Below are 16,320 nucleotides of genomic sequence, written 5' to 3'. Positions count from 1 at the left end.
AATTAAGTCCATAGAACATTTTCACCCCTATCTTTATGGTCGAAAATTTCTGGTAAGGACTGATCATGCTGCGTTAAGGTGGCTATTGTCGTTCAAGAATCCGGAAGGACAAACGGCTCGCTGGATAGAAAGGCTGCAACAGTATGATTTTGAAATTAGACATCGAGAAGGGAAGTTGCATGTCAATGCAGACAGTCTGTCAAGAAGACCATGCGAAATTTCGCAATGTAAATATTGCCATCGCCTTGAGGAGAAGGAGTCACGTGAAGAAATGTGCGAAAAGGAAGAGCACGTTTTCAGGACGATCTGTGGAAACGCCAATTCGGAGGAATGGAGGAAAGCGCAAGAGACCGATGGAGAAATAAACTTCATTTTGCGGAGGATAATCGAACGAAATAAGCCAAACTGGCAGGAAGTTTCCGCATTTTCCCCCGTAACAAAATTTTACTGGAAAATTTGGGACTCTCTTGAAGCGAGAAAGGGTTTGCTTTTCCGGAGGTGGGAATCTACGGACGGGAAGGAAGCAGTTCCGTTACTAATCGTCCCTAGATGCAAAACCGAAGAGGTGTTACGCGAGTGTCACAACGCCCCATGGGGAGGACACTTCGGAGTTCGCAAAACACTTGCTAAGATTCGACAAAGGTTTTTCTGGCCTGATCATCGTCGAGATGTTGAGGAATGGTGCCGTCGTTGCGACAGCTGCGTAGCGAAGAAGGGTCCTAGGGAGAGAGGAAAAGGCTCTTTAAAGATTTACAATGTTGGAGCACCTTTTGAAAGAATTGCACTTGACATTGTGGGCCCTTTGCCAAAATCTATGACCGGAAACAGATATGCCCTTGTTGTCGTAGATTATTTCTCGAAGTGGCCAGAAGTAATTCCGCTTCCGAATCAAAAAAGCAACAACCATTGCGAAGACCCTTTTAACAGATGTAATAAGTCGCCATGGTGTGCCACTAGAACTGCATTCAGATCAAGGTAGGAATTTCGAGTCGAGTGTCTTCAAAGAGTTGACGAGGTTGCTTGGAATTAGAAAGACAAGGACGACACCCTTACATCCCCAATCGGACGGACTCGTCGAAAGGATGATTCGTACATTGTTACAGTATCTAACACAGTTTGTTTCCGAACATCAAAAAGACTGGGATGAATGGATACCGACGTTCCTTTTAGCATATCGGACTTCTCAACATGAGGTAACTCGAAATACTCCGGCAATGGTCCTCATGGGTCGAGAATTACGACTTCCTTTGGATCTCCTGAGAGGCAGTAACTACGCTTCTGAAAGGAAGGAGGAGGGAGCTTACATTGGAGAAATGAGGGCTAAAATCTTGGGAATCCATGATTTTGTACGCCAACGAATGAAGATTAGTGGTGACAAAATGAAGTCCTGGTACGATGTTCATGCGAATCGGGTTTCCTTCAATCCGGGTGACAAGGTCTGGCTATTTAATCCACGACGTACAAGAGGCCGGTGCCCGAAACTCCAATCTGACTGGGAAGGACCGTACATCGTCAAGAATCGATTGAACGAATTAATTTTTCGAATAGTCCGATCTCCTAAGGCAAAACCGAAGGTTGTTCACGTGAACCGGCTTGCACCTTACAGTGGTTTAGGATAGGAATCCGAATTCCTAGACACTTTTCGCCCACGAAGAGGACGCTGCATCGAAAGAAGGCGAGGGTGCGACTCCGTTCCGGCACCTCGATCACTTTCCATTTGTGGAAGAGACAGTCCTAGGAATTCGGGGGAGGAAGTGGTATCCTCGCGAGGATACGTCCTCAGGAGGGTACCCCCTTTCCCGACTGGTCCACAAAGAGTGGTGCACCAATCATCATGTTATCGCGGATAGATTTCGCGATGATTGGAGGTGCATCCTGGAGAGGACTCGGTGGTCGCCCGGGGGGAGGGCAGCACCCGGGAAAACGTCAAGAAAGAAGCACTCAAGCCACAAGAGTCAAGGGGAAGGGCGAGAAGTCGACGGAATAACTACACTGAAGCATTAAGGGAAATACCTCGTGCCAGCGTCCTGCTCAGGGTTTTTAGGTGGTTTTCCCCTGAGACAGAGGACAAATGTCGGGACGTTTACTGTCTGATTAAGGCCACCGGGTTAAAGCAAATTTCTTTTCTTTCACCGACTTTTCAGACAGAGGTTAACATGTCAAGGAGCCGTCTTTCGATTACGAGGCATGAAGGTTGGGACGTTACCACAGACGAATTTCGCCGCGGTCGGGACGCCCGTTTTTTTCGAGAGGGGGAGCAGTGTTACGATGGAAGCTGTCGATTGCGGCGATCGAGAGAAGTTGGCCGTCGTATCGATATTATGGTATCCGGCCAACGGGGTTGTTGTTAAGAAGAAGACAGACGACAGAACCTCTCGAGTCGACGAAGCGAGAGCACGCACCTGTATCGCATCTTTTAACATTGTCCGTTGACAGCCAATAAATAGTTATATAGTTGTTGGTAGTGTTCGGTGTTGTTGTTTGGTTGAGGGATGTGTTCGCCGGCGAGGCGGGGCCGAAGCCTCCGCAACAATATTAATGGGCTTCGTTGCGGGACCGGCAGCCGTTGTTGTAGACTCCGTACTTCGATTGGATGTACCGCTCGTTGAATGTACTTCAGCCAGAACGTTCGCGCTTTCCGAATTTCGTCCGGGAGCAGAGCGCTCGTCTCGGAAAACGTTGCCGAGTGCCCGTTCTTTGCTAAGGCCAATGATCGCGAGAGCGGAAGAGGTGATCGAAGTTTTGAGGCAAAACGTAACAGATACGCTGTCACGCGGAGTAACTTGGGCCAGCTGGAAAATCGCGATGCTAAATCCCATTGATCGGGAGCAGTGGCAACGTGGAGGGTGGCCGGCGCTCGTTCCTCTAACAACGTCGTGGCTTCGAAACGAGGCACGGCACAAGGCCACGAGGTCTTGGGTGAGTGGAGCCACATCGGGCCATTCCACCATAATGAGTGGTTCAAAAATTGCGGGACAGTCATTCCGCGCGAAGCGCAGTCGGCAGGGTTTTCCTCGGACCGTACGTGGTGCCATTGACATTGCGGCAAGAGTTGCTGAATGTCTGCGACGCGGTTTGCGACGAAAGTTTTCCAGCGAGATGCAGGCTGATTTATCCAAGCAAGGGTGATCGTGGAATCGGTCCAGCAATGCACATCGCATTGACTTTCCCCAAGCGATGTGCGTATGAATGTCATTAAACGACACAGCAACAAAACCCCGCATAGCTCAAGTCGCGGAATGGATAGGGACTTGAGCGGAGCTACCTTAGATTTGGCCGCGAGCAGAGAAACGACAATATTGCCATTTTCCGTGGTAACGCGAGAGTATACCACAGCCGCATAGGCGTTTTGAGAAGCGTCTGCGAAACCATGCAACTCATATTGGCGATTGTGAGCTCCACATCCGGTCCACCGTGGTAGACTCATAGAACGGAGAAGAGGAAGCTGGGTACAATACGTTGTCCATGTTTCGCGGAGCTCGCTAGGAATTGCGTCATCCCAACCGCACTTTTGCAACCATAAGCGTTGCATTAGAATTTTGGCCACGATGACGACAGGAGTGACCCATCCAAGTGGGTCATAAATTTTCGCGATAGTTGAGAGGATTTCCCGTTTGGTATTCGGAATAACAGGAGTAATTGTAACCTCGAAACGAAAAGAATCTGTTTCAAGATTCCAAATTATTCCGAGGACCGTCAAATTGTCGTCGGGTGACAGCGGCTTATTGACAGCGAGATCGTGATCCGTGGGATCAATATCCGAAATTAATGCAGGGTCATTACTTGCCCATTTCCGCAATGTAAAACATCCTTCTTTTAACAACGCGGCGACTTGTTCGCGAGTTTGTCTCGCTAAGTGCGGATCGTCCGCGCCGAACACGCAGTCATCCACGTAAATTTGATCGCGAAGAACTGGTAGCGCGAGAGGATATTTCGACCCTTCGTCCCTCGCGAGTTGTTGTAATACACGCAACGCGAGAAAGGGTGCGGGAGAAGTACCGTACGTGACGGTCAAGAGTCGGAAATGTTGAAGCGGAGCTGCGGGAGAGGATCGCCACAGAATCCGTTGATAATCAGCGTCTCTGGGATCGACGAGTATTTGCCTGTACATTTTGGCAATGTCGGCAGTGAAAACATAGCGATACCGGCGCCATCGTAGAATGACAGCGGCTAAATCCGTTTGTAATTTGGGCCCGATCAATAGGTGATCATTTAACGAGGTTCCATTTCCGGTTTTCGCAGATGCGTTAAATACCACGCGAAGCCGGGTGGTAGCGCTGTGCTCACGAATGACCGCGTGATGTGGAATATACACGGCTTGATTCGTCAGGATCGGTAACGATTCAGTGATATCGACCATATGTCCGAGTGCCTCATATTCGGCTAAGAAGTTCGAATATTCCGCGGAGTGCTCTGAGTTTCGTTCCAAACGATTCTCCTGCCTTTTAAACATTGTCGTTGCCGCGGAAAGTGAAGACCCGATATTAATGGGAGGCCCTTCGATAAATGGCAAACGAACGACATACTGTCCGTTCGAAGTTCGAGAATGCGTGCGTTGAAAATGATCCTCGCATTTTAGTTCGGCGGGGGAGAGACGCGTAACAATCGGCAACTCCTCGACTTCCCAAAATCGTCGAAGTTCAGTGTCTAAATTCGCCGAAACGTTACAGTGGAAGTTCGCGAGGGCGGCGGGAGCGCTGGATGTTAATGAGGGAACCGGACCGGAGAGGATCCAGCCTAAGGTTGTATTTTGAGCAGTAGGCTCGTTTACTTTCCCTTTTCGTAACCCATCCAACAGAAGTAACCCATAGTGATCGGCACCAATAATTAGTTCTATTGGGTCAGAGCTGAAGGGGTTCTCGTCCGCCAATGTTAGATCTCGAATGTGCGAGAGCCGATAGTCGGTAGTCGCGCGAGCAGGGATGTAATTGGACAAGGATCTTAAGACGTAGGCGGTGAGGGAGTAGACCGCATCGGTCTTGCAGGATGCGACGGTAAATGTTGTTGTCGAGTGACACGCCACCGCATTGTTCCCGATTCCGGTGATACTCACTGCAACGCGAGAACGTGGAAGTCGTAACCGTTGAGACAAGTTTTCGGAGATTATTGAAACGACTGAACCTTGATCCAGCAGGGCGCGAATTTTCTCGGAACGGCCCGATGAGGATCGCAGTTCGATCCATGCCGTCGCGAGCAATATTTGTTGCGACGCGGTAATGCGAGGAACGGAGCACGACGCGACGAGGGCGGTGACGTTGTTTTCGATATTCGGCGATGACGTAGACGCGTCGTCGAAGTGTAACAAGGAATGATGTCGCTTGTTACAAACGGTACAGTTATATGAACTGGTACACTTTCTCGTTGGATGATGTGGACTTAAACAATTAACACATCGGTTACTTTCTTTCACAAAATCGAACCGTTGTGCTGCAGATTTGCCTTTGAAGGAAGAGCATTGACCGAGAGTATGATTTGCTTTGCATAATGCACACGCGCCTTTTGCAACAGCGGCGCCGTGTAACGACGTGGCACGAACACGACTCGATTTTGCTCCGGACGACTCAGGTGGTCGCGATGCCGCTACCGAAGTAGACTGCGCGATAATTCGCAATGCGCGCACTCGGGAGTTCAGGAACGTATCGAGTTCACTAAATGTCGGACACTGCGTAGTATTACCGAGATGCAACTCCCAAGCCTTCCGCGACTTAGAATCTAATTTTTTCGTGACAAAGAAAACAAGCAAATCATCCCACGTGTCAACAGGACGGCCGAGGTTTTTTAACGCATTGATCGTTAGATTGGCTTTGTTGCGAAGGCTTCGAAGTTGATCGGCCGACTCTGACCGAACTTGTGGAAGGTCATACAAAATATTTAGATGTGCGGTAACAAGTAGACGCGAATTTTCATAAGTCTCGACAAGAATACTCCATGCGCTGGTGAATCCGGCATCGGTAATCGCGATATTTGTGACGAGATCACTCGCTTCTCCCGTTACGCACGACAATAAATATTGGAAACGTGATACATTGGACAGACCTCGGCGTTTGATGACCATAGCTTGGAAGCGATCTCGAAAGCTTTCCCACTCACTGACGGCTCCCGAAAATTGCGGAAGATTGAGGGTGGGCAGGCGATTCCCATCTGCACTTGATGGTAGCTCCGTTGCTTCGGCGGCAGTTTCTGCTACGGGATGGTCGGGATCCTTCGGGTCCCAGGTAGATAGCGCGTCCGCCATGAAGTCTGATGTATTCAGGTAAATCTCGTGTAACTCCAAGAAACGATCCTGGATGAAATAATCGAGGCTGGACTGCTCGTCCTCCGTGGCCACAGCGGCGAGTTCCTTATGCAGAAGTTTGCATTCGGCAAAAGAATCGTTCAATCGTGCCATTCGATTGCGAACAGTAGCGGCAGTTAGATTCCTTTTTCCGATCTTTTTGAAATTGTCGAGGGCACGCTCAACGACACGAAAGTTGTCGATTTGTTGTCGAAGCAGTGTCTTGAGGTCACCCATTGTGATGGCCGTTAGCTACGGTATTGTTCCGACCTTCAATTTAAATTGGAATACCCAACTGTTTTCGAACGTTGAACGAATTCTTTTGGCTGCCTCGATAGTGTGGTTCGTCAATTTCACTGCAATCCGGCTCGAAGGACCAATATGTTGCGACAAGGATTGTCAGGAGGATAGCCGGAATTATCTTGACGAAGATATACAATGACTCGACGAACACCAAAGAAAACGACACTTATGGTTTGGACGCACAACCGAAAAGAATTGACTTTATTGAACAAAACCAGTATTGAAAATCACGGCACACTCCGGAAACGATAATATATAGATTAATAACGTCGAATCCAGAGGGGCGCGGAAGACACACCGTGATTGGCACGGATAGGCGATTGTAAGCGATAAGCGCGTGTGGTTCGTACAATGTCTCGTGATACAAGTGAAGAAAGTGTCGTCTCGCGATGACAATAGACGAAATCGATCTAGTTTAGCGGTCGACTCGCACTTTTCGTCGCTGTGTTGTGTAGCGCTCCCGCGAGGTCGTATCGCGTAACGATATTCACAACATCATAATTCGCGGGAATCGTTGAATCCTAAACACACTGAAATATACCAGAGTATACTTGAATATACGAGAATATAGCAGAATACACTAGAATATACCATAATATAATTGAATCTACTAGAATATAGCAGTATACACTGGAATATACCAGCATATACTTGAATATACTAGAATATAGCAGAATACTCTAGAATATACTAGAATATACTTGGATATATTAGAATATAGCAGAATACACTAGAATATACTAGAATATACTTGAATATACTAGAATATAGCAGAACAGCCTCGGATATACCAGAATATAATTGAATCTACCAGAATATAGCAGTATACACTGGAATATACCAGCATATACTTGAATATACTAGAATATAGCAAAATACACTAGAATAAACTAGAATATACTTGAATATACTAGAATATAGAAAAATACACTAGAATATACTAGAATATACTTGAATGTACTAGTTTATAGCAGAATAGCCTAGGATATTCCAGCATACACTTGAATATACTAAAATGTAACCGAATTCACTAGAATATATCACAATATACTTGAATATATTAGAATATAGCAGAATACACTAGAATATACGAGCATATACTTGAATATAATAGAAAATAGGAGAATAGCCTACGGTGTACCAAATTATAATTGAATATATCAGAAAATGGCAGAATACACTAGATTATACCACAATATACGTGAATAAACTAGAATATAGCACAATACACTAGAATACACTAGAATACACTAGAATATACTAGAATATACTTGAATGCACTAGTCTATAGCAGAATAGCCCAGGATATTCCAGCATACACTTGAATATACTAAAATATAATCGAATTCACTAGAATATATCACGTTATACTTGAATATACTAGAATATAGCAGGATACACTAGAATATAACAGCATATACTTGAATATACTAGAATATAGCAAAATACACTAGAATAAACTAGAATATACTTGAATATACTAGAATATAGAAAAATACACTAGAATATACTAGAATATACTTGAATGTACTAGTTTATAGCAGAATAGCCTAGGATATTCCAGCATACACTTGAATATACTAAAATGTAACCGAATTCACTAGAATATATCACAATATACTTGAATATATTAGAATATAGCAGAATACACTAGAATGTACTAGAATATACTTGAATATAGTAGAATATAGCAGAATAGCATCGGATATACCAGAATATAATTGAATCTACTAGAATATAGCAGTATACACTGGAATATACCAGCATATACTTGAATATACTAGGATATAGCAAAATACACTAGAATAAACTAGAATATACTTGAATATACTAGAATATAGAAAAATACACTAGAATATACTAGAATATACTTGAATGTACTAGTTTATAGCAGAATAGCCTAGGATATTCCAGCATACACTTGAATATACTAAAATGTAACCGAATTCACTAGAATATATCACAATATACTTGAATATATTAGAATATAGCAGAATACACTAGAATGTATTAGAATATACTTGAATATAGTAGAATATAGCAGAATAGCATCGGATATACCAGAATATAATTGAATCTACTAGAATATAGCAGTATACACTGGAATATACCAGCATATACTTGAATATACTAGAATATAGCAAAATACACTAGAATATACCAGATTATACTTGAATATATTAGAATATAGCAGAATACACTAGAATATACTAGAATATACTTGAATATACTAGAATATAGCAGAATACACTAGAATATACTAGAATATACTTGAATATACTAGAATATAGCAAAATACACTAGATTAAACTAGAATATACTTGAATATACTAGTATATAGCCTAATAGCCTAGGATATACCAGCATATACTTGAATATACTAGAATATAGCAGAATAGCTTACGATGTAAAATAATATAATTGAAGATATCAAAAAATGGCAGAATACACTAGATTATACCACGATATACGTGAATAAACTAGAATATAGCAGAATACGCTAGAATAAACTCGAATATAGCAGAATACACTAGAATATACCAGCATATACTTGAATATACTAGAATATAGCAGAATAGCCTACGGTGTACCAAATTATAATTGAATATATCAGAAAATGGCAGAATACACTAGATTATACCACAATATACGTGAATAAACTAGAATATAGCACAATACACTAGAATACACTAGAATACACTAGAATATACTAGAATATACTTGAATGCACTAGTCTATAGCAGAATAGCCTAGGATATTCCAGCATACACTTGAATATACTAAAATATAACCGAATACACTGGAATATACCAGCATACACTTGAATATACTAGAATATAGCAGAATACACTAGAATGTACTAGAATATACTTGAATATACTAGAATATAGCTGAATACACTAGAATATAACAGCATATACTTGAATATACTAGAATATAGCAGAATACACTAGAATATACTAGAATATACTTGAATATACTTGAATATAGCAGAATACACTAGAATATACTAGAATATACTTGAATATACTAGTATATAGCCTAATAGCCTAGGATATACCAGATTATACTTGAATATACTAGAATATAACAGAATACACTAGAATATACCAGAATATAATTGAATATACTAGAATATAGCAGAATACACTGGAATATACCAGCATACACTTGAATATACTAGAATATAGCAGAATACACTAGAATATACCAGCATATATTTGAATATACTAGAATATAGCAAAATACACTAGAATATACTTGAATGTACTAGTTTATAAATGAATAGCCTAGGATATACCAGAATATACTTGAATATAACAGAATACAATAGAATATACTAGAATATACTTGAATATACTAGAATATAGCAGAATAGCATCGGATATACCAGAATATAATTGAATCTACTAGAATATAGCAGTATACACTGGAATATACCAGCATATACTTGAATATACTAGAATATAGCAAAATACACTAGTATATACTAGAATGTACTTGAATATACTAGAATATAGCAGAATAGCATCGGATATACCAGAATATAATTGAATCTACTAGAATATAGCAGTATACACTGGAATATACCAGCATATACTTGAATATACTAGAATATAGCAGAATACACTAGAATATACTAGAATATACTTGAATATACTAAAATATAGCAGTATATACTGGAATATACCAGCATATACTTGAATATACTAGAATATAGCAAAATACACTAGAATATACCAGATTATACTTGAATATAGTAGAAAATAGCAGAATACACTAGAATATACCAGCATATACTTGAATATACTAGAATATAGCAAAATACATTAGAATATACCAGATTATACTTGAATATATTAGAATATAGCAGAATACACTAGAATACACTAGAATATACTTGGATATACTAGAATATAGCAGAATACACTAGAATATACTAGAATATACTTGAATATACTAGTATATAGCCTAATAGCCTAGGATATACCAGAATATACTTGAATATACTAGAATATAGCAAAATACACTAGAACAAACTAGAATATACTTGAATATGCTTGTTTATAGCAGAATAGAATAGGATATTCCAGCATACACTTCAATATACTAAAATATAACCGAATACACTAGAATATAACAGCATATACTTGAATATACTAGAATATAGCAGAATACACTAGAATATACTAGAATATACTTGAATATATTAGAATATAGCAAAATACACTAGAATAAACTAGAATGTACTTGAATATGCTTGCTTATAGCAGAATAGCCTAGGATATTCCAGCATACACTTGAATATACTAAAATGTAACCGAATTCACTAGAATATATCACATTATACTTGAATATACTAGAATATAGCAGAATACACCAGAATGTACTAGAATATACTTGAATATACTAGAATATAGCAGAATAGCATCGGATGTACCAGAATATAATTGAATCTACTAGAATATAGCAGTATACACTGGAATATACCAGCATATACTTGAATATACTAGAATATAGCAGAATACACCAGAATATACTAGAATATACTTGAATATACTAGAATATAACAGAATACACTAGAATATACTTGAATATATTAGAATATAGCAGAATACACTAGAATATAACAGCATATACTTGAATATACTAGAATATAGCAAAATACACTAGAATAAACTAGAATATACTTGAATATGCTTGCTTATAGCAGAATAGCCTAGGATATTCCAGCATACACTTGAATATACTAAAATGTAACCGAATTCACTAGAATATATCACATTATACTTGAATATACTAGAATATAGCAGAATACACCAGAATGTATTAGAATATACTTGAATATACTAGAATATAGCAGAATACACTAGAATATACTAGAATATACTTGAATATACTAGTATATAGCCTAATAGCCTAGGATATACCAGAATATACTTGAATATACTAGAATATAGCAAAATACACTAGATTAAACTAGAATATACTTGAATATGCTTGTTTATAGCAGAATAGTCTAGGATATTCCAGCATACACTTCAATATACTAAAATATAACCGAATACACTAGAATATAACAGCATATACTTGAATATACTAGAATATAGCAGAATACACTAGAATGTACTAGAATATACTTGAATATAGCAGAATACACTAGAATATAACAGCATATACTTGAATACACTAGAATATAGCAAAATACACTAGAATAAACTAGAATATACTTGAATATGCTTGCTTATAGCAGAGTAGCCTAGGATATTCCAGCATACACTTGAATATACTAAAATGTAACCGAATTCACTAGAATATATCACATTATACTTGAATATACTAGAATATAGCAGAATACACCAGAATGTACTAGAATATACTTGAATATACTAGAATATAGCAGAATAGCATCGGATATACCAGAATATAATTGAATCTACTAGAATATAGCAGTATACACTGGAATATACCAGCATATACTTGAATATACTAAAATATAATAGAATACACTGGAATATACCAGAGTATACTTGAATATACTAGAATATAGCAGAACACACTAGAATATTCCATAATATACTTGAATATATTAAAATATAGCTGAATACACTAGAATATACCAGCATATACTTGAATATACTAGAAAATAGCAGAATAGCCTAGGATATATTAGAATATAATTGAATATACTAGAATATAGCAGAATACACTAGAATATACTAGAACATACTTGAATATACTAGAATATAGCAGAATACACTAGAATATACTCGAATATACTTGAATATACTAGAATATAGCAAAATACACTAGAATAAACTAGAATATACTTGAATATGCTTGCTTATAGCAGAATAGCCTAGGATATTCCAGCATACACTTGAATATACTAAAATGTAACCGAATTCACTAGTATATATCACATTATACTTGAATATACTAGAATATAGCAGAATACACCAGAATGTACTAGAATATACTTGAATATACTAGAATATAGCAGAATACACTAGAATATACTAGAATATACTGGAATATACTGGAATATAACAGAATACACTAGAATATACTAGAATATTCTTGAATATACTAAAAAATAATAGAATACACTGGAATATACCAGAGTATACTTGAATATACTAGAATATAGCAGAACACACTAGAATATTCCAAAATATACTTGAATATATTAAAATATAGCAGAATACACTAGAATATACCAGCATATACTTGAATATACTAGAAAATAGCAGAATAGCCTAGGATATATTAGAATATAATTGAATATACTAGAATATAGCAGAATACACTAGAATATACTAGAACATACTTGAATATACTAGAATATAGCAGAATAGCCTAGGATATACTAGAATATATTTGAACATACTAGAATATAGCAAAATACACTAGAATATACCATAATATACTTGAATATACTAAAATATAATAGAATACACTGGAATATATCAGAGTATACTTGAATATAGTAGAAAATAGCAGAATACACTAGAATATACCAGCATATACTTGAATAATTCTAGAATATAGCAGAATACACTAGAATATACTCGAATATACTTGAATATACTAGAATATAGCAGAATACACTAGAATATTCCATAATATACTTGAATATATTAAAATATAGCAGAATACACTAGAATATACCAGAGTATACTTGAATATACTAGAATATAGCAGAACACACTAGAATATTCCATAATATACTTGAATATATTAAAATATAGCAGAATACACTAGAATATACCAGCATATACTTGAATATACTAGAAAATAGCAGAATAGCCTAGGATATATTAGAATATAATTGAATATACTAGAATATAGCAGAATACACTAGAATATACTAGAACATACTTGAATAATTCTAGAATATAGCAGAATACACTAGAATATACTCGAATATACTTGAATATAATAGAATATAGCAGAATACACTAGAATAGTCCATAATATACTTGAATATATTAAAATATAGCAGAATACACTAGAATATACCAGCATATACTTGAATATACTAGAAAATAGCAGAATAGCCTAGGATATATTAGAATATAATTGAATATACTAGAATATAGCAGAATACACTAGAATATACTAGAACATACTTGAATATACTAGAATATAGCAGAATAGCCTAGGATATACTAGAATATATTTGAACATACTAGAATATAGCAAAATACACTAGAATATACCATAATATACTTGAATATACTAAAATATAACAGAATACACTGGAATATATCAGAGTATACTTGAATATAGTAGAAAATAGCAGAATACACTAGAATATACCAGCATATACTTGAATAATTCTAGAATATAGCAGAATACACTAGAATATACTCGAATATACTTGAATATACTAGAATATAGCAGAATACACTAGAATATACTAGAATATACTTGAATATATTAGAATATAGCAGAATACACTAGAATATACTGGAATATACTTGAATATACTAGAATATAGCAGAATAGCCTAGGATATACTAGAATATATTTGAACATACTAGAATATAGCAGAATACACTAGAATATACCATAATATACTTGAATATACTTAAATATAATAGAATACACTGGAATATATCAGGGTATACTTGAATATAGTAGAAAATAGCCGAATACACTAGAATATACCAGCATATACTTGAATATACTAGAATATAGCAGAATACACTAGAATATACTAGAATATACTTGAATATACTAGAATATAGCAGAATACACTAGAATATACTAGAATATACTTGAATATACTAGAATATAACAAAATACAATAGAATATACTATAATATGCTTGATTGTACTAGTTTATAGCAGAATACACTAGAATGTACTAGAATATTCTTGAATATACTAAAATATAATAGAATACACTGGAATATACCAGAGTATACTTGAATATACGAGAATATAACAGAATACACTAGAATATACTAGAATATACTTGAATATACTAGAATATAGCAGAATACACTAGAATATACCAGAATATACTTGAATATACTAGAATATAGAAAAATACACTAGAATATACTAGAATATACTTGAATGTACTAGTCTATAGCAGAATAGCCTAGGATATTCCAGCATACACTTGAATATACTAAAATGTAACCGAATTCACTAGAATATATCAGAATATACTTGAATATATTAGAATATAGCAGAATACACTTGAATGTACTAGAATATACTTGAATATACTAGAATATAGCAGAATAGCATCGGATATACCAGAATATAATTGAATCTACTAGAATATAGCAGTATACACTGGAATATACCAGCATATACTTGAATATACTAGATTATAGCAGAATACACTAGAATATACTAGAATATTCTTGAATATGCTTGCTTATAGCAGAATAGCCTAGGATATTCCAGCATACACTTGAATATACCAAAATGTAACCGAATTCACTAGTATATATCACATTATACTTGAATATACTAGAATATAGCAGAATAGCCTAGGATATACTAGAATATATTTGAACATACTAGAATATAGCAGAATACACTAGAATATACCATAATATACTTGAATATACTAAAATATAATAGAATACACTGGAATATATCAGAATATACTTGAATATAGTAGAAAATAGCAGAATACACTAGAATATACCAGCATATACTTGAATAATTCTAGAATATAGCAGAATACACTAGAATATACTCGAATATACTTGAATATACTAGAATATAGCAGAATACACTAGAATATACTAGAATATACTTGAATATATTAGAATATAGCAGAATACACTAGAATATACTGGAATATACTTGAATATACTCGAATATAGCAGAATACACTAGAATATACCAGCATATACTTGAATATACTAGAATATAGCAGAATAGCCTAGGATATATCAGAATATAATTGAATATACTAGAATATAGCAGAATACACTAGAATATACTAGGACATACTTGAAAATACTAGTATATAGCAGAATAGCCTAGGATATACTAGAATATACTTGAACATACTAGAATATAGCAGAATACACTAGAACATACCATAATATACTTGAATATACTAAAAAATAATAGAATACACTGGAATATATCAGAGTATACTTGAATATAGTAGAAAATAGCAGAATACACTAGAATATACCAGCATATACTTGAATATACTAGAATATAGCAGAATACACTAGAATATGCTAGAATATACTTGAATATACTAGAATATAGCAGAATACACTGGAATATACCAGCATGTACTTGAATATACTAGAATATAGCAGAATACACTAGAATATACTAGAATATACTTGAATGTACTAGAATATAGCAGAATACACTAGAATATGCCAGAATATACTTGAATATACTAGAATATAGAAAAATACACTAGAATATACTAGAATATACTTGGATGTACTAGTCTATAGCAGAATAGCCTAGGATATTCCAGCATACACTTGAATATACTAAAATGTAACCGAATTCACTAGAATATATCACATGTTAATGGTTGTAGAAAAATAACGCCATCTTACTGTTCACACAACTATATTATATTAATAAACTTGGTAGTATAAAATACATAAATGAAAAATATAACGTATCTACATATTGCAACGGTATCACAGAGAACGGTCTTCTGTCTTATAATCATCAGTCTTTGTGGTAACATAAATGGGTAACCTTACATGTAATACTATTAATATTGCACGGCG

The 16,320-nt window shown here is 36.4% G+C and overlaps 1 protein-coding gene across 1 annotated transcript; it reads right to left on the bottom strand.

Annotated features, from left to right (window-relative positions):
• Positions 1-2,000: 2,000 nt before the first annotated feature.
• On the bottom strand, positions 2,001-6,511 carry LOC143364414 (uncharacterized). Its single transcript, XM_076804780.1, has 2 exons — positions 2,616-6,511; positions 2,001-2,055 (listed from the first exon to the last, which is right to left on the bottom strand). The coding sequence occupies exons 1-2, from the start codon at positions 6,509-6,511 to the stop codon at positions 2,001-2,003; spliced, it is 3,951 nt and encodes a 1,316-aa protein (XP_076660895.1).
• Between the last annotated feature and the right edge of the window lie 9,809 nt (positions 6,512-16,320).

This window comes from Halictus rubicundus, unplaced genomic scaffold (assembly GCF_050948215.1).
Source record: "Halictus rubicundus isolate RS-2024b unplaced genomic scaffold, iyHalRubi1_principal scaffold0522, whole genome shotgun sequence".
NCBI classification, from domain to species: Eukaryota; Metazoa; Arthropoda; class Insecta; order Hymenoptera; family Halictidae; genus Halictus; species Halictus rubicundus.
The sequence above is the reverse complement of the archived record's forward strand: the minus strand, read 5'-3'. Positions and strand labels throughout refer to the sequence as shown.